At 55.3% G+C, this 24,179-nt stretch overlaps 6 protein-coding genes across 6 annotated transcripts; 2 read left to right on the top strand and 4 right to left on the bottom strand.

The window, feature by feature from the left end:
- Window positions 1-1,128: 1,128 nt before the first annotated feature.
- On the top strand, window positions 1,129-2,783 carry C8A04DRAFT_9648 (pyridoxal phosphate-dependent transferase; the record flags this gene model as incomplete). The annotated part of the gene is made up of 3 exons (XM_062785562.1): window positions 1,129-1,248; window positions 1,304-1,363; window positions 1,704-2,783. 3 exons carry the CDS (start codon window positions 1,129-1,131, stop codon window positions 2,781-2,783), a joined length of 1,260 nt encoding a protein of 419 aa, XP_062639914.1.
- Window positions 2,784-3,525: 742 nt separating this feature from the next.
- On the bottom strand, window positions 3,526-7,343 carry C8A04DRAFT_34750 (uncharacterized protein; the record flags this gene model as incomplete). The annotated part of the gene is made up of 5 exons (XM_062782939.1): window positions 3,526-3,704; window positions 3,776-4,906; window positions 4,968-5,844; window positions 6,798-7,192; window positions 7,277-7,343. The coding sequence occupies 5 exons, from the start codon at window positions 7,341-7,343 to the stop codon at window positions 3,526-3,528; spliced, it is 2,649 nt and encodes an 882-aa protein (XP_062639913.1).
- Window positions 7,344-12,373: 5,030 nt separating this feature from the next.
- C8A04DRAFT_9690 (uncharacterized protein) lies at window positions 12,374-14,775 on the top strand (the record flags this gene model as incomplete). Its single annotated transcript, XM_062785582.1, has 3 exons — window positions 12,374-13,336; window positions 13,477-13,533; window positions 14,065-14,775. The coding sequence occupies 3 exons, from the start codon at window positions 12,374-12,376 to the stop codon at window positions 14,773-14,775; spliced, it is 1,731 nt and encodes a 576-aa protein (XP_062639912.1).
- A 1,122-nt stretch (window positions 14,776-15,897) lies between these two features.
- Window positions 15,898-17,366, bottom strand: C8A04DRAFT_9677 (Glyoxylate reductase 1; the record flags this gene model as incomplete). Its single annotated transcript, XM_062785576.1, has 4 exons — window positions 15,898-15,973; window positions 16,050-16,312; window positions 16,405-17,029; window positions 17,311-17,366. 4 exons carry the CDS (start codon window positions 17,364-17,366, stop codon window positions 15,898-15,900), a joined length of 1,020 nt encoding a protein of 339 aa, XP_062639911.1.
- A 1,138-nt stretch (window positions 17,367-18,504) lies between these two features.
- On the bottom strand, window positions 18,505-20,008 carry C8A04DRAFT_25456 (adenosylhomocysteinase; the record flags this gene model as incomplete). Its single annotated transcript, XM_062779565.1, has 3 exons — window positions 18,505-18,517; window positions 18,576-19,011; window positions 19,108-20,008. 3 exons carry the CDS (start codon window positions 20,006-20,008, stop codon window positions 18,505-18,507), a joined length of 1,350 nt encoding a protein of 449 aa, XP_062639910.1.
- Window positions 20,009-21,150: 1,142 nt separating this feature from the next.
- C8A04DRAFT_34747 (eukaryotic translation initiation factor 3 subunit-like protein) lies at window positions 21,151-23,972 on the bottom strand (the record flags this gene model as incomplete). The annotated part of the gene is made up of 6 exons (XM_062782938.1): window positions 21,151-21,712; window positions 21,797-22,263; window positions 22,326-22,437; window positions 23,290-23,448; window positions 23,506-23,867; window positions 23,937-23,972. 6 exons carry the CDS (start codon window positions 23,970-23,972, stop codon window positions 21,151-21,153), a joined length of 1,698 nt encoding a protein of 565 aa, XP_062639909.1.
- Between the last annotated feature and the right edge of the window lie 207 nt (window positions 23,973-24,179).

Here is a 24,179-nt window from a genome sequence, read left to right as displayed (position 1 = left end):
TGACTGCAAGTCGAACTCGCCTGGATGGAATCTGGGCTTGGCGCGCTCGCCCCGAAGTTTCCGCCCGTCCCGCCAAGGTCCCCAGTTTACTACCCATCACGTAATGCTGCTCCGAGCGACACCGGGTGGAACACCTTTTGACCCAGGTGCTCCCGGGTCCCCCAGGCTAGTTAAGGAAGTTAGGCAGAAGACACATGACCATCATTCGCGCCGCCGGATCCGATCGCACAATTACCCCAGAACATACGAGACGGGGGAGGAAGAAATGTGGCAAGATTCCAGCATGGGTTTGCCTCGGCGTAATTCGGTGTTGTCCGGCTTCACATGCACCTTGACGGTTGGTGGTTGACCTCATAGCCGGAGAGCCATTGAGTACAAACAAGCCGGAGCGCCACAGCCACCCCCGGATCATCTTGCCATAGACCACGCATCCAAACCATCCATCAAGAAGCATCGTACGTTCCCACTCTGCCTTGCCTGGGCCCTTATTTGCTGGCTCTGCCGCGACCTTGCAGCATCGATAACGCTCCAGCGTTCGGGCCGAGTGATTGATATCACACCCAACACACCTCATCAGACGAGTTTCCCTTTGCTGACAATTCCGAATGTGCCAGTCGTCACCGTATGCCAAGTCGAATTCGGAGTAGAGAGCTTGAACGATACGAAAACCCCGAGAGAGCGCCGAGACAAGTTCGGTACCTGCGGAAGGAAGGGACAAGAGCAAGTGACGAAAAACGGGGCCATAGGTAACAGGCGTCTAATTCTCCTGTCCGCTGTCGGCCGTTGTCCGACCGATTAAGCAATCGGTTTATGCCACTGGAGCGGTTGTACGCGAGTTTGCGGTACTTCGGTACCCTTTAGTGTCGCAGTGCAGGGGGTAAGGTCTAGGGAAAAAAGGGAGCTCCAAAGAGACCGGAAGAAGGCAGCAGCAGCCCGGCGCAGCGGCACCTTGTTAAGTAAGAGGCCCAGGAAAGGCCCAGAACGGAATCCCCCAAAATCCAGTCAGCCAGTCAGTCATACAAAATGGTGGCCAAACAACCAAACCGCACCACATCTTCCACTCCGTCATCCTCGACTTCGTCACACTCCTCCTCTCCCCTCTCCCGACTACAAAACATTGCAAATCACATGGCGTCGACATCAATAACGAGCTTTCCGGCCGACGCGGTCCCACAGGCCCCGGAAGATCCCCTTTTTGGCCTGTCGCGCGCCTACAAGGCCGATACCAGCCCTGACAAGGTTGATCTGGTAGGTTCCCAGTCGTTTGATAAGTCCCAAGTCCAAAGTTAACACCTCTCCCCAGGGAATCGGTGCCTATCGCGACGACAATGCAAAGCCCTGGGTTCTTCCGGTCGTGAAGAAGGTGCGCATTTCGACATTCACCTTATTTCCATTTCCTCAAATCTTTTCTTGCACCTTCCCCAACAACAGAAAAAAAACCATTGGCATATTTAGTGCGGTTGCAGCTGGCCCCTCCAACCACAACGAGAGCTCTTTCACTTTCTCAAGCAGCCCCTCCATGCACGCATTTAGCCGCCCCGCCATCCAACACCAAATCAATTGATCTCCTAAACTTTCTACCCCTACCCCACACTAGATGGGCAAAGGCAGAATCAGAAGCAGCCCACCACGCCACGCCGAGTGCTCGGCAGGAGTTCTCCCAAGAAAGCATCACAACTAACAAAATGCAATTTTGTGTTTAGGCCGACGAGATATTACGAAACGACCCAGAAGCGAACCACGAATACCTTCCAATTGCCGGTCTGCAGGCCTTCACCAGCCGCGCTGCTGAGCTCCTGCTGGGCAAGTCTGCCCCCGCCATCGCTGAGAAGCGCACCGTCTCGGTCCAGAGCATCTCCGGCACCGGCGCTGTCCACCTAGGCGCCCTCTTCCTAGCCAAATTTTACAAGGGCAGCCGCACAGTATACCTCAGCAACCCGACCTGGGCGAATCATCACCAGATTTTTTCTAATGTCGGCCTCCCCATCGCCACCTACCCATACTTCAGCAAGGAGACCCGGGGGCTAGACGTCGATGGCCTGAAGGCCACGCTTGAGAAGGCCGACGAGGGCAGCATCATTGTCCTACACGCCTGCGCCCACAACCCGACCGGTGTCGACCCCACCCCGGAGCAATGGCGTGAGATTGCCTCCGTCATGAAGGCTAAGAAGCACTTTCCCTTCTTCGACACTGCTTACCAGGGTTTCGCTTCGGGTGACCTGGACCGCGACGCTGGCGCCATTCGTCACTTTGCCGAGGAAGGCTTCGAGCTAGTCATCGCCCAATCCTTTGCGAAGAACTTTGGCCTGTATGGCCAGCGTGCCGGCTGTTTCCACTATGTGGCTCCTAGCGGTGCCGGCGCGGCCGAGGGCGCTAATATCGCCACGCGCGTTTCCTCGCAGCTATCCATTCTCCAGCGCTCGGAGATCAGCAACCCGCCCATCTACGGCGCCCGCATCGCCTCCATCGTGCTCAACGATGATGCCCTGTTTGCTGAGTGGCAGGAGAACTTACGCACGATGTCGGGCCGCATCATCGATATGCGCAAGAAGCTCCGCGCTAAGCTGGAAGAGCTCCAGACTCCGGGTGGCTGGAACCACATCACGGACCAAATCGGCATGTTCAGCTTTACTGGGTTGAGTGAGCCCCAAGTCCTCAAGCTGCGCACTGACTACCACATCTACATGACCAAGAACGGGCGCATCAGCATGGCGGGGCTGAACTCAAGGAACGTGGAATATGTTGCCGCGGCTTTTGACAAGGTGGTCAGGGAAGCTCAGTAGAGCGCTTTCCCTTTTCCCTTTCTTCGTCCTGTGTTGTCTCCTTCTTTCCCTTCGCTCTGCTCTATCCTCTCTCCTCAGTGTTTCCATCTTGCATCACTAGAGGCGTTAGGGGGGTCCCCCGCTAGGACGGTATTGTTGGCTGGGGGATCAATCCGGTTTGTCGATAGAAGGTGGTTGGGAGGTTCATTGGGACCGAAATGGTGTGGCTGAACCGTTATGTGTATCAACGCTTAAACACCACAGGTATTTAGCTAGATGGTTCATCTCGTCGCATTCCCGCCGCCGCTTCCATATTTTCCAATACTTTGGGGCATGGGGACGTGGATCAGAATGTCCCACCAATTCGAACAAATTGCCATATCCAACTACCATCCCATTCCATCCACGTGATTGTCTAGTGACGCATTAGAAGCAGAAATGCCCGCTCAATATCTCGACACCCCTCAGCTTCACCCTGTAAATGGATTGCCCGTTTCCTCTTTTGGGTCGGCTCAGAACAGTACTCCCTTTCTGGTCGAAGAAGTCACTCCCATGCATGCTGTCTCTCTAGATGAAGATGTACTGTATACAATCATCGCCATTTTACCCTCAGCTACATCCACAAACGCGGTTAAAAAATTTCCTTCACTTTTTATCTTCCATGACCCTCCAATGTTGGTGAACCCATGACGAGACCTAACCATTGTTCCACCTCCCAGGGGCTGTCTGAGGTGGGCTGGTCTGCACATTGACCGTGGGATTTCTAAGCCCCGGGCAAGGACGCCAGCTCTGCCTCAATCACATCCTTCGCCTTGGTCGGTAGAGAACCAAGGGCATTCTCGAGGGCCGTACGAAGCCGGGCGGCCTGCTCGGCGATACGGGGGTGGCTTTCGTCCAGAGCGATGGCCGCCTTAAGACAGCGCAGCGCGAGAAAGTGCTTTCCTAAAAGTGATAGTTAGCATCGGTTGAGCAAAGTCAAAAAGGCCCAGAAATAATTGTTCATCATGGCGTACCCCTGCGAATATAGACCTCGAACCCAGCGAGCTGGCCTTCAATGTTCTTCGGACTAAATTGGAGTAGGTGCCCCAAGAATTTCATCGAATCGCTGAGAGGGTCCGTCGTGGCCGCAAGCTTCACACCATTCGGGTCGTCATCTTTCTTCTTGGCCTCCTCACTGTCCTTGCTTTTCTGGGCGCCGCCCTTGTTGGGGTCTTGCTTCGCTGCCTTCTCGGCCGCCTCTCGCTCGGCTTTTTGGGCCTCCTTGCGGGCCTTCTTGGCTGCCTTCTTCTTTTCCGCGGTATCCTCCCCGTTGGTATCGCTAACGCCGTTTGCGCCGTGTTGGGGCTTGTCGTGCATCGACAGGTAGAGGTTGACGGCATCCAGGGCGGCGCGGAAGTAGAACGGGTGGTCTCGCAACTGATCCTCCCAGCGGACAAGATCAATGTACGCCCGGATTTGCCCCTTACGCAGTGAGAAGCTGTGGAAATCAAACTGATCCTCCTGCCAAATGTCAAAAATATTGAAGATGGTGTGGTAGCGCTTGAGCGCTAAACCGATGTCCCCACGCCGTTGCCATGCCTCGCCATCCTCCGTCAAAAACCAGATGCACTGCATGTCGGTCAGATCGGCCAAAGGACCGCCGACCGTCTCGGCTCGGGTGAAAAGCCCCATGGTCTCTAGTGCCTTCTCGTTATCGTTGTTGCGGAGCTGGTACTTGGCGGCCTTAGAGTTGATGTAACGGTCTCTTGTGTCAAGCGATCGCGCATGGTCCATCGCCTCCGACGCCTTCGCAATGTCACCCCGGTGCTTGAAAATTCTGGCCTTGGTCATATGAAAGTCGACGTTCTTAGGGTCCAGTTTGATCGCCTCGTCGACAAACTCGGCAGCCTTGTCGAGGTCTCGAGACAAATAGTAGTTGTAGTGTTGGCCGAGGAAATAAAGAGCCGCCCCTTGCCCCTTGGAACTATCCCCGTTAACTTGTTCATCCCCGCTGTGTTCCTTCAGGTACTCCTCAGCAAGAGCCGGTAGTGTCTCCTTTTTGAACTCGTTTGAGTACAGATGCTTAAGGTTCGCAAAAGTTGAGGGGACACCTTTGTTGAACATCAGCGTCAAATACGCCTTGGCGGTGGTGCGGAAGGAGTCGCCTATGAATAGAGTCCAGTTAAAATGATATTCATGTCACAAGTCCATTACGGTGGCGCTTACCGGACAAAAAGTCTAGGGGAAGACGCTTGGCCGCATCGCAACGGGGGTTCTTGGCCGCGTATTCATCATACACGGCCTTCAGAGCCGCCTCGTCGGTTGATGGAATGTCCAGTGCGGCAATCAGTCCCCGGTAGTAGTCAGGGTGCTCTGAGTTCCGATCCAACAGCGCGCGGTACGCCTTCGCAGCATCCGCCTTCCTGCCCAACCGTGACAAATAAATGGCCCGAAGTTCCATCACAGCCAACCGGTCAAGGCAGTTTTTGCACTCCTTCTCCAGGTGATCCAGGGCCCGCTCAAAATGGCCCCTCTCAGCAATGATGGTGTTCTTGTAAAGGAGTGCCTCGGAGTTTTCGAAGTCAGATTTTGGCGGGGGAGTCGTGACTGACTTTTCGTAGGTACTGAGAATGTTCTCTGCCTGATCAAGGTTGCCATCGAGGTGGTAAGCGATGGCTAGAGCGGTCCAGTTCTGGCGCAGCTGCGGCCGCGCCTTGAGCATGACGAATCTGCTCTGGAGGTATCCAGCATAGTCGCGCATTTGCACCTGGAGGACGGCCAGATCACGCTGGATCTGGTGCGACTCAGGCTCAAGCTTCAAGGCGAACTTGTAGGCCTTGATGGCCTCGTCGAAGTTCTTGTTCGTGCGGTAGAGGATGCCGTATACATGCCAGCAGATGTACGACTTCATATCAATCGTCAATGCGTCTTTGGCGAGAGCGAAAGCCTCCTCGGTCTTGCCCTGGGCGTTAAGAATCAAGGCCTTCATCGACATTGTGTCCCCGTGCTTAGGATTCTTCTTGAGAATCTGCTCAGCAGCCTTGAGGCCGCGTTTGTATTGCTTGTCCTCATAGTAGCGGATGACGGTACGAAAGAGGTTAGCCTCTCTCGTACTTAGCGTTTGAGGCATCGAGGTCGGATTGCGGGGTTGCGTGTCTGGAGAAGGGTGAGCTTCTGGTCGATACGACCAAGGCGCAAGGTTGGGCCCGACGGTGCGACTAAGTCGGAGTGATTATTCGTCGGCCAGCACCGGCGAGGGATGCTAGTAGTCGGCAGGTAGCACGTCTTTAAACGGAACTAAATGCCACCTGCATGCAGAGTCTTAGTTATCTGACGGAAACCCAACTCGAGCGACGAAGGGCAAACAGGCTGTGTGTGCGCAAGTAAAAAGTGTGTTGTGTCGATTTAGTGTTCACGTACTCTGATATCCGATTGCTTTGTTCTTGTCGGCAGGGCCACGCAACGTCTGAAACTTGCACGCGGCGGGCGTAGTTGGTTGATGGTGATGTTGCAACTTCGCAGTTTGGCGGGCGGGATTGGGATTGGATTTCGAGCTTGGCAAAAGACAGGGCCAGCCCCACCACAATGCCGGCCTCGGGCCCCTCCCTCCGCGACACAGCGGCTCTGTGTCATGTACATAATCACATACTACCTACTACCTATCTATGTAGTGGGATGCTTGCGTGGGCTTGGCATATTCAGGAACGGAACAAATCACGGCCACAATCAAGTAAGGGGTCTTTTGCCCGAAGACAGGGCTATTACCACCAAAAACTACAAATCTTACATACATAGGTACATGTACATATATGGACACACCCACACGCCTAACCATGAGCTTTTTGAGCGGTGTTTACAAGGACGCAGCAACTCCAACTTTACCGGGTCAAAGTTAAGATCACCTCATCGAGGCAAATCTCAGGTGTTTCTCCCATGTGCCTCATGTTCCCTCGACCTCCGCCAGCCCGCTAGCGCCTGTTCCCAGGCCACGTGCGTCGAGTCGCCGCATCTTCGCCGCACCGTATCCCAAGTCCTTGACCGGACGATATTTTCTACCCCCATCTCCTGTCGAAGAACAAGGGCCAGTTGCTCCGTTCGGGCTTCTCGTGGGGTGAAGCGTCCCGAATACGGATCGAGTCGCTCGTCAACGACCCGTTCACGATTCCTTTCGTTCTCCGCCTCCCGTAGTGATCTTTCCGGATCGTCCGGGTCCGGGCTCGTGGCTACCAGGGAGCAATAGCTCAAGATATCGGACCTAAGCTGCCACGATGGGAAAAGTACATTATCTTTGAATGAATTACACGCCGTCGCTTCGATTTGATGCGAAAAAGGTCGTGCGGAAAGCCGGGAGGTTGATGTTGGATCAAACCCCGCCTTGGCAGGCGTCTCTAGCGCATTTAAATTTTGGTTTATTGTGTCGTCGATAGAGCTTCGAGATAAGCGGAGGAAATCTGTCGTTAGGTTAGCCACAATTGTTGTCAGAGCCTGCGCACAACGTCTCCCCCACCACCTCTTCGAAAGTTGCTCTAACCTACCTCGTAGCGCGGAAGTTGAGAAGCAAAGCTGGGGGGTTAACTGTGGTAAAGAGGGAGACTGGGTCATTACGCCGGAGCTCGGGGGCCTCGGGGCTCGTGTTGGTTTTGCGGCGTCCCCCGACTGCGTCACCGGGTTTGTCCACAACAGACCCGCCACCGTGTCGGATGACAAGATGAATATTACTCAGGTGAATGCGGTGCCTTGTCCCGTACGCGAGTTTCTCGAATACTAAGTATGCCGGCCTTCGATGGATAGATAAGGTGGTTATTGTGTACTGGGCTGTACGTATCGACTATCGTAGAAGGGGAGGACGACCTGTGGCGTCATTGCGCTTCGAGCCACGGCCCACTCGCTGGTCCGAGAAGCTTCAGATCGCGACCTGATTGGCCTAAGCTCGAGGTTCCATCAGTTCTTCGTAAGAACAGCTCTCAACACTCCGACACCATGCACACAAGCTGGTCCTTACTCATACCGACTTCTCGCCTCCACCCCAAGCTCACACATTTGAGGGCCTTTCTTGAGGCCCGCAAGATATTTAAGTAATATTTACGAGTTGGCATCCAGGGTGGTTGCCTGAAAAGGGCATTGAGAACACGCGACTCGCTACACAGTCGACGACGAGTGGGTCTCGAAGGCTCGACGCGAAGACCGTCGCTAGCTGAGGTGGTTTCTGGTGAAGGATTCGACGACGAATTTCTTCAATCTACTTCTGCTTGGGCGAGAAACCAGCAGTGGCACTCGACGCCAACACAATATTGTCCAAAGCACCCTTGGGTCACGGAACCTTCAATTGAAGATAATGGGGAGAAAAGATTCACGAGCAAACGTTACATCTCAAGCGGCCGAGCTTTGACACCGGGACCGGGAGCGCCCACGGGCTGACGGCAAAGCGGCAGTCCACCCCCGACGGGGAGATTCGGAAGATGGCCGTCTGCAACGCCGGTTTTGTTGACCCTGCCGCTTCGATTATTCGTCTGTTGAGTGACCAGAGAGCTCGCCTTTTTCATCAAGGGTGAAAGCTAAGCGGCACGAACGACTCGAACATGCCCAGCGTCTTGTGTCAACACCAGGCAAACTCACCATTACTCTGGGCGCAACAAGGGGTGACGACGTCGGCCGCATCGCGGCGAAAGGAATACCGTCACAGCTTTTTCCGCTTCGCGTTGGGGGGAGTCCCGGGCCGTAAAACCGGACCGATTGAATCGCAGCCCCGCCCATCTTGCTCTCGCGCCCTGCCCTGGGATTGGACGACGCAATTGTTTCCAGAACATGACGCCTTTGTTCTCCCGAGCGTCCCTAGCCCCACGGCTCCGCCCGCTTGCGTCGTGATCAACGTGGAGGGTGATCGGTTCCAGATGGCGGACGACTGTCGCATCGTTGGTTGAACAGAGCACCCCCTTTTCCCTTCCCGCGCCAGTTGTTCTCGAGTCGGATTTCCATCGCCTATGCACGAGACTGAAATCGGACGTCGATGGCACCTTGGCAGTGCTCGAGAGCGGTTGAAAAACTGCTTCAATGCTTGACGGCGGCCGATCAATGAGCACGCTGGAGACCCCGGCGGCGATTAGAGCCTAAACTGCCACATGGATATCAGCCAAAAGGCCGACAATGTTTCCCGTTGTCCCCCACATCCCTTCCTGCCCTTTTTGGATGTGAGGCCTGTGTGAAAGGACAAGCGATATCCGTATTTGTGGCCTTCTCTATCTTCATTCGGCTCACACCTACTGATCTCGACGGGGTTTGCCGTCTCCTTGCCTCAACGAACCGCCCCCCTCCCGCTCCCCTTCCCCTCGATTTTCTACACGTACCTTGCCTCATCGGGATGGAAAAGGGCAAGGGAGAAGGCAGCAGAGCCCAGAGGGAGGGTCCTGAAAAAATGGAAAACATTGGTATTCCTAACCTTATCATACAGCCGCTTGAGCATTTGTGTAACATCTGCCGTCGTGTCGAGGCCCGAACACGCGGCACACCAGAGAAGAATGCATTTCGCAACCGAGCGAAGCGGCGCCCGCAGAGCCGAATGCGCCTGCTGGGCCAATGCCGACCTCGCCTCATTAAAGCCGTTTCGATCGCCCTGGCCGTGCTCGACAGCCGAACGGCGGAAGTACACGGTACTCTACTCAACCGCAAAGGTAACCGATTGACGGCAGGTTCCCTTCCTGCTAATGGTGTCAACCTGATCCACGGTGGTAGTGCCATTCCAGACATCGAACGTATGGTACTTGGATACATACGAGATGAAGGAAAAGGAAAGCAGGTCAGGCCGAAGAGCTTCCGTTCATGCAGATAATATCGGGGATTTTTGACGTTGGCTGGGAATGAGTGACGCAACTAGTGTAGTTGGTCTGTTTCACCCGGGATCAACTGGTCGCAACAGGAGAAGACCGACGGGCAATTCTTGCCGTCCCGGAGGTCAAATCTTACATCGTAGGGAACATCTCTTCGAACGGTCGAAGAACGGCTTCCCGCTGCCCCACCCACCGACCGGTGAGGACGCTGTTCCGGGGGTGTCTGACCAGCTTGTGACCAGAGCTGGTGAACCAGTGGCCACTGCCCTCAGATCTTCACGGCAGATGGTTGATGTGATCCTCATCAAGATGAGAATACCACAAGGACAGAACCTACATAGCGATTTCGTTTCGCTATACGGAATTATATGTGCGGTTGAAGCAGGCTCGTTTAAGCCTCTTAGGTCACGGTCGCCAAAGCGTGAGGACCTACGCGGGGGAGGGGCCTAGCCGACAGTTATGCCTGGCCGAGACGAGTCTTCGTGACGAACGTTATCCGGGGGAGCGGAGACGAGCGAGGCTGGCATGGGGAATGGGACCCTCAACTGTGTACTATGCCTGGAGGCTCGATGCTGGACGAGATGTTGCTACGACGGAGTCTCGTGCCCCGGTTTTCCAGTAACAACCAACCAACGCGTCGTTCCAGCCCAAGTCAGCTAGAGGTGCGCCATCAGACGAGATTGTCGTTGCATGACCGCTCGGGTTCCATTCAAGGTGTCCAGAAAAGAGGTCTCTGCTTGAGAGTTGCCGGTCCATCATGTCACACGCCTGAGAGCGTACTCCTGAGTATCTGTGGCTTGAGAGCGTGACCACGGGCCCAAACTATAAAAAACCTTATGGTGTATGTCGGTCCGGGCCGGTAAGGGCACAAGACAAGACGGTACGTTACCTACATACGCGTGTACACTCGTACTATGTAGGTCCACGGTACCGTTATCTGGGTGCTCCTACACTACACATGTACTGTGTATGAGCGAGATAAATTCTCGGCACATCAAGGTGTTGCGTTCCCCACCAAGTCGGGTTAGCGGCCTGGAAGCCGTACAGCCCAACATCGAAGGTTGCTCGGATCGGCACACACCGGAGGTTGAGAACTACATGGTATGGCGCGGAAAGCATTGAAAGCATCCAACACTCTCTTCCATTTTCCCTGCCCCGTCAGGCGACGGGGAAAGCGCTGACTCGGTGGGACATCAGGGTTGTAAGGCCGATTCGCATCAGGCGGTTCTTGGATCTCGGCCCTGCTTGTGTGAACCGACCCCTACTGTGTATACCTGTCCTCCTTCATACAATTCTTGAGCCGACGAAAGTCGTGTCGCCTCCAGGATCCAGGCCTTCCCAAGCGGAATTTTACTGTCTTGATACGAATAGTCAGTGCAGCCAGCTATTTTCCCGTCACAAACCACCATTGGACGGGCTCATATTCCGCCCGTTGCTTTCCTGCCGAGCCGCGGACGAAATCGGAGACACAGACAACAGGACCAAAATTGGTAGGCGAGGTGACACGGACCACTCGCTTTTCCCCGTGGGTGGGCCCACCCCCTTGTCTCGGTTTGCATCTCCAAAGATCCGTCTAGCGACCCACTCCTCCTTCCACTTTTTTTCCTCTCGCTCGCTTGTGCCCGTGTCGGCTCCAGCGAGGGGTTATTGAAGGGCACAAAAGCAGATAGCCGACAGCGCCCAGCTGTCTCGGGCCGCCTGGTCATCGATGTGCCAATTCGTCAGCCTGCGAGGGACACCCACGCAGCCACGCTCGATCTCACTCCACCAGAGAATGGTTCGGGCACACCACGACACTTGGCCATCTTCGTGTATTGTGCTCTTGCTGAACAAACAGCCACATTCAAACCGTATGACCGTATCTCAATAAACCAACGACGCCGGGCATTGGCATCCCGCCCAGGTCGCGATTTGCGGCCAGCCCGGCCCGCCCGCCAGCCTTTTTCCTCTTCCTGCCATCCTCTCCCTCTGCCGCCCCTCCGAAGATCCAGGCCCACTTCTTCATCTTCCGCGGCCGTCAACCTGGCCAGGGGGGTCGAATCAGGCTGTTGGTCCTGGAAAAGGTTCGTGAGGGACTGCGTCACGGGCGCCCTCGAAGGATGACGGCCCCGCTAGCAGGTACCTCATGTCTAGGTATTTGTGCGCAGACATCCACTTTCATCAGACAGGAAGGTATTGGGCTCAGTTACCTGCCAAAGGGAGGTAGTAACAAATCGGTCGGTCCCATCAATCAACGCTCTCAACGGCCCACGCGTCGTACCCGTCTCCGGCCCTTCTCACCGGCTGCAGCACCTTCTTTTTCGTCCCTCGTCGCCTTCACTCTCATCAGACAGAGACAGAGAACTCAGCGCGGAGGAAGATTCGCCTGGGGGAAGGATCGGAGAGCCCAAGTTCTGGCCAACCAAGGGGCTGCTCTTTTTAACCTTGTGTGAAAAAACAAGGGGGGTGTGGGGGTCTGTGGATTTAGGCCGAGCCCCGAGGGTCCAGGGGTAGTAGTGTACCGTAGGGTGGTGGGCAGCGAGCCCGAGGGAGTAACCGGGAAGAGTCAGCACGCCCACTCATGCGCTTTCGCCAATCGCATTTCCTGGCCCAGCGTACCTTTTTTGGACTTGTGCATTGTTGGGTGGTGAGTGAGGAATGAGTTTGAGGAGCAGCCACACCAACATCAGCAACAGCAGCAGCAGTAGCCCAGATCAACCCACAGGAAAATCGGCCCCGGGTCGCGTCTGCTCCCCTTGTCGCCCTTATTTTTTTCAGCCGGGTCATGGAATCGTGGCTCCATAAAAAAATCTAATTAAAATCCCAACCATGGCTCAATCCCCCGAAGTTGGTCTGCTCCGGCGACCGTCGTCCCTCGACTCGGCCCCTATTCAGCCGCGTGTGCACCCAAATCTCGACGCGCTCCTCGAGCAAAAGCCGCACCCAAACCACCACCACGAGAATCTGCATCCGCACTCGCACCCACACTCACGGCAAGAGCCTCTTAACCAGCAGCCGGCACGGCAGGATTTGCACCAGCACGAGCATCAGCCCCGATACCAGCTCCCCCCGTATTCGTACCAGCATCAACACGAGCAACACCCACAGTACCACCACCCTCCAGGGGCTTTGCACCCAGCTGACGCGCTATCCAAGAACGACAACAACACCAGCGGTGGACGAAGCCCCGGCGGCGGCGACGACGTAACGAACGCGCATAGAGTCGTGTCGGCCAACGGGAGCACCAACGACAACGCGTCATCAGGAGCACGTCCCCCCTACGACGGCCGAGGGAACAATACACAACACGGCGACACCAACGGCGCGCCGGCTCCAACTTTAGCCTCAGCTCCAGCCCCAGCTCCGACTCCAGCTCCGGGACACCCCGAGATGTCTAGCTCACAGCCAGGGCCGGGCCCCGGCCGACAGTCGGTGGCATATGCAAGCCCGCAGCCCTACCCGCCGCCCGGCATACCCCCCGTTTCGCAGTACATGTACTCGGCTCAGCACATTCCCGCCGACCCATACCGATCGAGTCCGACCACGCTGCCCAGTATGCGCACTCTCGACCACCGACAACCTCAGGCACCACCGCAGCACGGGGTTCCCCTAGGACCGCACATGGGTGGCCCAACAATGCCGCCACCCACCCCTGCGCACCACATGGGCTACTACGGCATACACGCTCCACACATGTACGGCCTGCCGGACCCCAATGCGATGCGCTTTGCGCTCGCCCCAGGCATGGCTCACGACCCGCGTATCTCGTTGAGCGGCGGGAGGCACAAAAAGGTATGTCTTATCTCGCGGCAAAATCTCGCAGGAAAATCTCGCTCCTACTTCTCCTTCGCCCGATAGCAATGGGGGGAATAGGTGGGTTTCTCGCGGTTCGGATTTTGCTGACCATGGGCGATTATTGTGGGGCAATTTAGGAGATCAAGCGACGAACAAAAACCGGGTGTTTGACCTGCCGTAAACGAAGGATCAAGGTACGTGAACGTCGTCGGTTGTTTAGTTTCCCTTCCGCATTTTTTGCCCGCCGTTCGCGTCCCACGCGGCCGGAATCTTGCAGCCCGCACGTCATTTTCTCAATTGCCGTTTGGTTTTGTCCTCCCAAGCGACGGCCACATGAAAAACATGTGGTTTGGTTGGGAAGGCAAACCCGCCTGCATTTGTTTGGTCCGGTTAACCTGGGAAGGCGCTCGCTTGCCGTCGCTTCGCTGCCGTATGACCTAAGCTTCCGTCCCGACTTTTTTTTTTGGTCTTTGCGGCGTCCCAAGCGAACGGCGAGCAGCCGGGGCGGGCCGTTCCAGCATCCACCCGCTCACCTCATCAACTATCCTGCTTGATCTCCCAACAGGGAACATGCCCATTCATTCCTCTACATCAGACGGCCAACAGCCAACGGCCAATGTCCAATATCCAATATCCCGCCATCCAACAAACCGCATATATCCACTTCTTTGTCTTTGCTTTGGCGAAACTGAGCGGAGCTGATCTAACGTGACCCTGCCACCCAGTGCGACGAAGCTCATCCGACCTGTAACAACTGCAAGAAGTCAAAGCGCGAGTGCCTCGGGTACGATCCCATCTTCAAGCAACAGCAAGGCCCTGCAGCCATCCAGCCCGCTCCGAGCACACCGTCCGCCTCGTCCGTCGCGGCACACCAGCCAACTGCGGCGTCCAACCCCGCCCTCTCGTCTTCTGCTCCACCGCATCCCTCCTACCCTGTGTCGTCGTATGTACCGCCTCCCGTTCCGTCGACCATCGCGCCCGAATCGCCCGTGGCCAGTGCGTCGCAGACCATCAAAACCGAACCCAGCTACGACTACTCGACCGCCATCGACCCGGCATTGCAGGCACCCGACGCCGCCAATGCTCCCGGCCCTCGGTTGCCCCGGTATCATCCAGCTGGCACGTCCGTAAGCGCAGGTCAGGGCCCGCCTCAGGGTCATGGCATTGGCGACGCAAGCAATTTGCGAGGCGGCACTCTCCCCTCCTCCATCCTGTTAGCCTCTCCCCAACCCTTGTCGCGGGAGCGCACGTTCGCTCATACAAGTTCTCCAGCAACGAAAGTAAAGGTCGATGAACTCGCCGTTCCAAGCGACACGCCGTCCTCCATCTTGCGGGATAGTTGGCAAGGTCATCAAACCGCCCAAGGAAGCGCACGCCCTGGACTAGATCCAACTGCAAACGACGACCGCCGGTTCCATGACGATCACTCGCGATAAGCAACTCATAACTTCTCTCTTTTGCTTCCTTGCCCAGCACCACATCCACAAACCAAGGGTGCCGGCCCTGCTGATGTGGTCCCCCGACCATCTCAAGACCTATCTTCTCTGGGCATCGCCTGCCTTCCTCCTTCCTGCCACTTGGTTGTCAGCCGCAGCACACCGGTTTCATACCCGCGGAAGACACGTGCCTAAGAGGCCCGCTACCATCCGCAAATTCCAAAAACGCTTCTCGTTGGCGAAACGAACTGCGAACCATCCTTTTCTGCCACCGGTCGCCACCAGTAACACTCGTCCAGTGCAACGGCCCGAATCCTTCGTTTGGTCCTAGCTAAGCCGGTGCCATCTCGACGATCATGGAAGCGTCTGTATCAAAACCTGTACATATCGCCAACAAGGGACGCTACATTACCACAATAAGGGGTTGTCTGGGCTGCTGCGAAAACTGCGAGGTTCTGCGACAGCATTCCATTGCTACGAAAATACACCGCTCAGTTGGACACTTGACTTTGAGCAGGGCATCTAGCCGCATTTGGGGGGGTCAACTACTCGCTGCGGAGAGGATTATCCGAGACTAGTCACCGTCGGCGGATAAGACCGCCCCGGCCGCCCGTCGCTTTGTGGATCCGGCGTACTATGTTTTTGTTCAGCCCGGCACCAATGTAAATAGGGTGAGATTAAAGCTATGGATGTGGGAGCATAGGCTCTTGATGTACACATATGTATGCTTCGTGGCGATTTTATTTTCTATTTTTCTTAACGATTTCGGGATGGCGGTGGGAATATTTGCTCATCTATCCCGGTAGAAAGGTCGGGCTTCTGCATTTAGCATTTTGAAGGCTTTTTTTCCCAGTCGTGTGGCTTATTTGTTTCCTGATGTCCAAGGCCAGATTCCTTTACTTGTTATATCTATATATGTTGATAACGGACCGTGCCGTGTTTGGTCCAAGATATCAAACATGGTCCCGAAGAGTCCCTGAGCAATGAGCAACGTGTCTGTGCAAGTGGGTTTCAATTGAGAAAGTTCCGTCCATTTGGCTTTTATTGTCTATCTCCCCCTTCTATTTTCTCTTTCTGTCTACCGTTCCTGATGAAGATGACCATCTCAATATCGACCCGCTTTCACAGGTCTCGCTGCTCGGGGACAATGCTTCGCAGCTTGCCCTCCTCAATCGCCATGCGAAGGTTGCTAATGGTCCTGTAGTTGACGTCAGCCAAAACCCAGATCTCACGCACGGCCAGCGTTGTCCTAGGAAGGAAAGAATATGACATACCACTCCTCCATCTTGGTCTCCGTCTCGAGGGTCCAGGTGCCCATGTGCGGGACAAGAATCACCTGCGGGTTAGAAACCAGACCAGGGTGAACCTGCGGTTCCTCCTCGTAGACGTCAAGGCCAACTGAGCCGACCTGGCCAGACTGAAGCGCCTCAACTAGCGCGGCCTCATCCATGACGGCGCCGCGGGCCGTGTTGACAATCACGATACCGGGCTTCATCTTGGCGAACTCGGCTTGGGAGATGATGTGTCGAGTATGTTTCTAGTAGCCACTAGTCAGGTTTTTTCTCTCTCCCTCTATTACCTCGTCGTTGGGCAGACTCCTAGCGCCCGAGGGAGGAATGGACTACTCACATTGAGAGGCAGATTCAAGCTCAGCACGTCACTGTCCTTCAAGAGCTCGTCGAACTCGACATACTCTGCGCCAAGCTCGGCCTCCACGTCCGCATCTAGCCTGGTACGGTTGTGATAATGGATCTTCATACCAAACGCCAGCGCCTTTTTGGCCATGTTGCGACCGATGCCCCCCATACCCAAGATGCCCAACACCTTGCCCTGCGGATCATGACCCAAGGCCGGCAGTGTCGAACCCCTCCAATCACCCGCCCTCAAGGCCGCCATGCCCAGACCCAAGTTCCTGAGGGCACCGAGCATCAAGAAAATGCCCAGGTCCGCCGTGGCATCATCCACCGCGGTCGGAGCATTTGACACACGTACGTTGTGTTCTGTGCAGGCCTTCACATCGATCTGGTCGTAGCCCGCGCCATTGTGGCAGATAAAACGCAATGAGGGGGGCAGTGCCGCGAGGAGCTCAGTATTGATCTTGCCCGTGATGGTGAAGCTGTCAAATGTGCGATAGGCGGCGACGCAGCCGTCGAAGGCGCCGGAAGCGGCCTCCTCGAGGAAAGCAGCGCGGTCAGTCGCGGTTGGGGTGATGACATCGGCGATAGCCGCAATGGTTGACCAGGCTTGGTGGGCGCTATGAAAGGGTTAGTGAGTTTGTTCCTCTTTTGATTCAGAGCGTGAATAGTGTAAGTTGATGTTATGGCTCAATGATAGCATCATAGCACCGTCCGGATGCGATAAATGGGTCACCGTTGTATTTTCATCAACCAGTCTCGTCACGGTCACCATCCCCTAAACAGGGTGGTAAATCCCCCTCCTAGCGGCCTTTGTTTCGCCTGGCTTTCCTTGTGTATGCTTATCCAACCAACAAGGATAATAGACCGGTGGGATGACAGGATAAATAAAGCAACATACTGTTCGATGGCTCCCAGGAGCAACACCTTCAGGCGGACCTCATCCTTGGAGGCCATTTTACCCGAGCAATCTTGAAACGGAGGTAAATAAATTACCCGTAAAGCTGCATTCACGAGTAAGTATGAATGAGTAATACAGAGCGATAGCCAGGCCAGGGCAGGGGAACATACATATTTCGACGAAAAATGGCACGATATATGCAGGCGTACTGCCCCAACCCGACCAAATTATGTTCAAATGTCCAGAAGAGGGGTTTGCCCACGGCGTCGTGGTGTTGTTAAAGAAAAAAAAGAAAACCAAGCTAGAAACCAGTCGCAAACTTGACTAGGAAGGGGCGCCACGTTCCATACCTACCCAAGGTATCTTCGCTTGCTCCCTTCCCCACGGTCCCCGCATCGGTCGGTTCCAGTGGAAGCCAACCTAGTACCACCTGCTGCACTACCCGACACGCTGGGGCAACCTCCTCCATGCCATTAACTCGGATGCGCTCGACGCGCCCCCGATTGGCGCCCCAGACCCGAGGCACAATGGTTGGCGGTTGCGGCACCCGACGCCTGCTTGGACGGGGCAGATGGCGGAACATGGGCGGTTACAATGCGCGAGCCGAAGCTTCTGCTAATCCACCCTATCTGTCGAGTAAAAGCCACAGCAAAACACTATGTGCACGAGATTCCATGTCCCAGTGGCGAGTGAATAAACGACATTGATATGGATGGTACCTAATACTCGACCAAACTACAATGTCCTGTATTCCTCTTAATCCCGGTTGACGGGACCGTTGATCTTCTCCTACTGGTTCCGATTCTAGAAGAAAGTGCGCTGTTGCGCACCAACATGACAAGCCATCCATTCTCCCCCTTCCCATTTCCCCCCTCCTCCCCAGTTAAACGCCGCCCGTTGGTGTGTAGGTGGGATATCATGAGCCAAAGCCAACGCCGTACTTTTGTTGAAAATGTGTACCAGACCCCGCCCCATTATTTGCCTTTTTTATGCCCCGACCTGAACCCAATATGCCATGCAAGTCATGCCTGTTGAAAAACAATGCTCCGAAACCAGCCCCAAAACATGCCCCGTAAAGCGTGCCCGGGATCCAAATGTTGAAGATCTATCGCAAAGAAAACTCCGTTGCCCCCACACCTCTGCGATGCTCCTGGTACGACTACCGCCGCCAGGAACGAACGCCGATGTGTACAATTAGTAGCGGTAACTAGGATCCGTCAGCACTGTAAATCACAGAATGGGGAGGACAATGGGGGACGACATACTGGTCGGTCTTATAAGGGCCCTCGACATCGAGGCCGAGGTACTCGGCCTGAACATTAGTCAAGGAAGTAAGCTCGACATTGACGTGAGCCAAGTGGAGACGGGCAACCTCCTCATCGAGGATCTTGGGCAGGACGTAGACCTTGGTCTCGAGCTTGCCGCTCTTGCCGAACTCGACGTACTTCTTGGCAAAGGCCTCGTCATTGCTCTTGTAGAGCATGATCTGTGCCAGGACCTGGTTGGTGAAGCTGCAGGACATGACGAAGGAGCTGTGGCCAGTCGCACAGCCAAGGTTAACCAGACGACCCTCAGCAAGGAGGATGACATGGCGGCCGCTCTTCATCAGGAAGCGGTCAACTTGGGGCTTGATGTTCTGCACAGACTGGGCGTTCTCCTTGAGCCAGGCGACATCAATCTCAACGTCGAAATGGCCAATGTCTATATCGCTTCAATTAGTGACCGGTCAAGCTCCCAGGGGTAAAACGGCCGAGGAGGGAAGTAGAAGGAGACAAAGATGGCAAGCAAGAGACGTACTGCAAACAATGGCGTCGTTGGGCATAGCCTCAAAGTGCTTCCCAACGAGAATGTCACGGCAGCCAGTGGTGGTGACAAAGATCTGACCAACACGGCTGGCCTTGTCCATCGTCGTGACCTCGTACCCGGCCATGGCGGCCTGGAGGGCGTTGATGGGATCAATCTCGGTGACGAGCACGCGGGCACCCATGTCACGGAGGGCAACAGCGCAGCCCTTGCCGACATCACCGAAACCAGCAACGACCGCAATCTTGCCAGCAACCATCACGTCGGTGGCGCGCTTGATGCCGTCCACCAGGGACTCGCGGCAGCCGTAGAGGTTGTCGAACTTGGACTTGGTAACCGAGTCGTTGACGTTGATGGCAGGAACAAGAAGCTCGCCCTTCTTGAGCATGCGGTACAGATGGTGAACGCCAGTGGTGGTCTCCTCGGACAGGCCGTAGCAATCCTTGAGCTGGTCAGGGTACTTGGTGTGCACAAGGTGGGTGAGATCACCACCGTCGTCGAGGATCAGGTTGAGCTTCTTGTCGTCCTTGAAGGCAACAAGCTGCTGCTCCAAGCACCAGTTGTACTCCTCCTCGGTCTCGCCCTTCCAGGCAAAGACGGGGACACCGGCCGCCGCAATGGCCGCAGCGGCGTGGTCTTGGGTGCTGAAGATGTTGCACGAGGACCAGGTAACCTCGGCACCGAGCGAAACGAGCGTCTCGATGAGAACGGCGGTCTGGATAGTCATGTGCAGGCAGCCGGCAATGCGGGCGCCCTTGAGCGGCTGGTCGGCGGCATACTTGGTGCGAATGGACATGAGACCGGGCATCTCGTTCTCCGCCAGCTCAATCTCCTTGCGCCCGAAGGCAGCGAGGGACAGGTCGGCGACCTTGAACTTGTGCGCGGGAGCGGCCATTGTGTCTGTCTGTTCGGTGATGTGTTGGTGGAAGTAAGGCCAAGGTCAAAGTTGAAAAAGAAAAGAGATGGAAAAGGAGGGAGGAAGTCAAACCCAGAGATAAAGCTCGGGAAGAGGAGAGGGGCAGAGGAGAAATTCTCGGATGTGGACCTGCAGGCTTACTTTTAAAGAGGGGCAGCATTTGCGGGGTGCGGTGAGGGGCAGTAATAAAAATGGGTCCAGGCGAGTTTCTCAAGTAATGGCCGAACAACGGCAGTTCGGGGGAAGCAAGGAGAGTGTCGGATGCGGTGAGAACCTCGACGGCGGACTGGGGGTTCCGGGGAAGCATTGCGGCCTGACGTTAGGGAAATTAGTGAGACGATTTGCTGGCCACGATCGATGAGTCGTTTCTACAAGCGGCCTGTGTAGTGTTTGCTGCTTTCCTGCTTTTATTTTCTTTCCCTTATGTTTCATAGTTTGTTTGCAAGGGGCCTAACTCAATTGCTTGGTGCTCCGGCATCGCAGAAAGGCTTGGACCGGCGTGTTGAGCAAAGAAAACCCCCGAGATAACAACGGCCAGAAAGGGGAAGAACCGGGCATGTCGGTGAGAGGGACTGCAGCCCCCTCTGCTAGCCCCGTTTCGGTTATTACGCGCCCCCCACCGACACTCACCCTCCAATTGGGCAGCTGGAGAGCAAGAACGTGCCGTGAAGCCAGGTCTCGGATGCCAGTCCATTCATCCCGACTCCGAGCGATGAACTCCGAGTGTCCGGGGAAATCGGCATAACTACGGAGTACTGACAGGGTCGAGGCGTCGCGCATCAACTGCCGCGTGAGATAATCAATTTTGAAGGCTGAAACGAGCTCTTGTCGCGGACAAGAGATTGTTCCCCCCAACTTCTCCGGACCATCTTGCTGCTCACTAGCTGATTAGCTATTGTTCTTCGTATACATCATTGCAGGGTACGACCAGCACACACAAAGTCCCGAGGAATATATTCTATTCTCATCATGGTAGGCTCGAAACCCCGGCGAAAGCTAGCAAACACGCCCATGACCCGGAACGCCAGACCGAATGCACTCGAGATACCCTAACCACTGTGCCCGCCAGCCGAGTCCCCGCCACCGCAACCCACAAACCCGAGCGTTCAGTTTCGATTATTTTACTCGGGCAACAAATTTCCCCTGACAGCGAACATCTTGGTGGTGATTGTAGCCGTGAAACCGTCGACCTGCTTGCTGTACTGTTCAACTTGCCTCGCATTAAGCATGCCCTCCAGTCGGCTGGGTTCCTGGGGGAGCTTAAACAGCCTCTGCCATTCGTCCTCGGGTAGCGGCTGTTGCTTGGCGGCCAAACGCGCAGCGTTCTCCGCCTTACGCTTCGTTTGCCATTGTGTGATCTTGAATTGCTCGCGGGTAAGTTGCCGCTGGTAATACTGGTGGTTGTTGAGGTCCGAGTAGTGGGACTCGATGCTATCGAGGAGTAGGTCGCATGTCTTCTCGAGGAAGGGGTCAATCGAAAGATCCAAAGTATCAAATGACGGGTGCGCGGGGAGCTTGGCGGGATCACGGTGGATATCTTCGAGCGACGTGGGGAGAGGTATCTCCTCAGAATCCGGAGGGGCGGGAATTTGATGTAGGAAGGAGGTAAGGAGATGGGAGTTGTGAACGATGACGGGGACCTCGACGAGGATGTCCCGGAACGTCAGCTTGGACTTTTGGAGGCTATACCCGGTCTAGGTCAGCACTCATCATCAACCCTACGAAAAGAAAGCTAGCACAAGCCCCTTTCTAACCGCTCTCACTAACCTCTCCGTTGTAAACTTGCCCTCCTTGAAAGCAGTCATGAACTCGGCGGACAACCGAAATGCACGCAGGCTTAAGGCGCCCTGTGAACTCCTGCTCACGTCGTGGACGAGGGCGACCGTCTTGTCGTTGTCGCGCTGGTAGTGGTATTGGTTCTCGATGAAGCTGAGATTGATAAAGTTGCCCATGGTAGCGCTGGTGTACCACCCCACATTATTGGCATCGACATTAACTTCCTTTAGATGCCTGATCATCTCGTTTTGGTAAGCGATATTGGCCTTCGCACGAGGGGCTGCGGCGGCGAGGCTGGAGGCATCGGACTGGTGGCTGTCGGTGCTCGAAACATCGACGGTAGGGAATGGGAAAGCGTTCGTGATCTCAAGGAAACCGTTACTGTCCATTCCTACAAGGGACCCGGTGGCAGGGGTCGGGAAGCTGGAAGAGCAGTGTTTCACAATCTTCATCACCACCTGCGCTACTGTCAGCGATTCGCGCTGGAGGGGTCCATGGAGGGGTAGCCGTTGGGACAAACCAGTGACTCGACCTGTGCCGATTTGAATGGCACATCCTTTTGCGCGTCGGCCATGTTGTTCTGCAGCTGACTGAGCGGAATCCGGAAGGTGGGCTTGATAAGGTGATAGGATCTCAAGGCCGGATGTTCTTCCAGCGTAAAATTACTGGACTGGATTTGCGCCGGATCGCTGGAAGTCGCAACTTTTGGGGGTTTCGCAAATCTCGTTCGTTTGTGGGCACCACCCAAAAAAAAAGGTGTGGCTGAAAACTCAAGCCAGAAGTGGAGAGGTGCTCAGAAAGGCGGGGGGGTGTGGCTTGGCGTTGTGGCGTTTGCTGAGCTCATCGCCGTTTCTCGACAGCCTGCCCCTGGCAACCAACTATGTGACTGAACTGCCGAGACGAGGCAAGTAAGATGATATGACCCTCTCTTCCCCTTGGACTATGAATCTCGTCTTCAATAAACACTTCATACGTTGGCGAAATGAAAATATTAGACTATCTCGTTAGCATTTGCTGCGAATGTCTATAATTCGTCGTAAGATTCTAAACAATCCAATCTCGTGATTTGACGCTAAAACGTCGAGCCACCACCCCACGTTCCCCGTTCCCTCCCCCACGCCGACACCCCCTCAGGCACACACGTTCAGCACCTTAAAATGACGACCTCCCCTAAACATGCCATGCAACCCAAGTTAACCTTCTCCTAACCACCCCGTTCTTGACCTCACAAGTCACCCGTTTCAAGTCTAGTCAGTCGCACACTTAAGAACACATCGGATCCGCACGATTTACAGCAGGCACCACTATCCCCCATCGTCTAGTTCTTTCTGCACTTTATTACCTACTTCTATGGATATTGTTGTCGCTACATCACTCGGAGCAAGAAACCTAGCACGCACCAATGGAACGCCAATCTTACCGCCACTTTCTACTCCTCCCAATCGGTAATCGCCCAGCCCTGGATCCCGTCCTCAATCGTCAACCTGTGACGGTCAATCTTCCAGTGTGAGTATAACGACCTGGCCGCACCAGCTGCCCGACGGTGAGCCGGGCCAATTCCCCCCTTCTTGGCATCCTCCTGGGTTCGCCAGATGCAGGTCGCCAAGTTACGCCCATCGACATCAGGATTCCCAAACCAATACCTGCAACAACTGTCAGCTAGGCATCACTCAGGCAGCGCAGAGGCCAGCACCACATACTTCAAAAAACCCCCACTGGCCGTAGCCTCTGCGTGGGCAGCTTTATCCAGCGTACCAAGCTCGGCGTAAACCGTTGTCGGAGGAATTCGAGAACGAAAGGCGACAACGAAGAAGGAGGTCTTCCTCCAGGTATGGTCGATTCCTCGGGCTAGTACCCGGAGCGTGTCGATGATTTCATCCCAATTAAAGGTGTCGAGATACGGCGCCGTGGCGTAATCCTCTCGTAAGGATTTCATCTTCGTCAGGGAGAGAGCAAGAAGCTGATTTTCTGTGTCAAGGGTGTCCAGATCCAGGAGATGTTCCCGTTCATGGTATGGCGACGCGACGAGGAACCTGTCCTGGCTTGGTGATGGCGAATTGGACTCAGCTTGGATCTCAGAGACCACCGTTGAGTCTTTGACATCTGGATCTGGAAACGGCATGCTTTGGACCTCCGCCACGAGCACCGGCCCTCGTGGTGTTGCCATGGTGTCCGATCAACGGCGATATAAACCAACACTCGATTGGGGGGTACGCCACGGGTCGAGGAAGGGGAGACGAGGTATTGGGCGTTTAATTGAAGCTCAATGATGTGTCTTCGTCAGGCTCAGCGGTGGCCGTGTTGTGTCTCTTAGTGGGACCTAGGACAGTGGAAGCGTGTGGGGAGAAAGGATAGCGAGGCATGCTGTTAAAAG

Source organism: Dichotomopilus funicola (genome assembly GCF_033296635.1).
Source record: "Dichotomopilus funicola strain CBS 141.50 unplaced genomic scaffold C8A04scaffold_7, whole genome shotgun sequence".
NCBI lineage: Eukaryota > Fungi > Ascomycota > Sordariomycetes > Sordariales > Chaetomiaceae > Dichotomopilus > Dichotomopilus funicola.
This window is presented reverse-complemented; position numbering and strand designations above follow the sequence as displayed.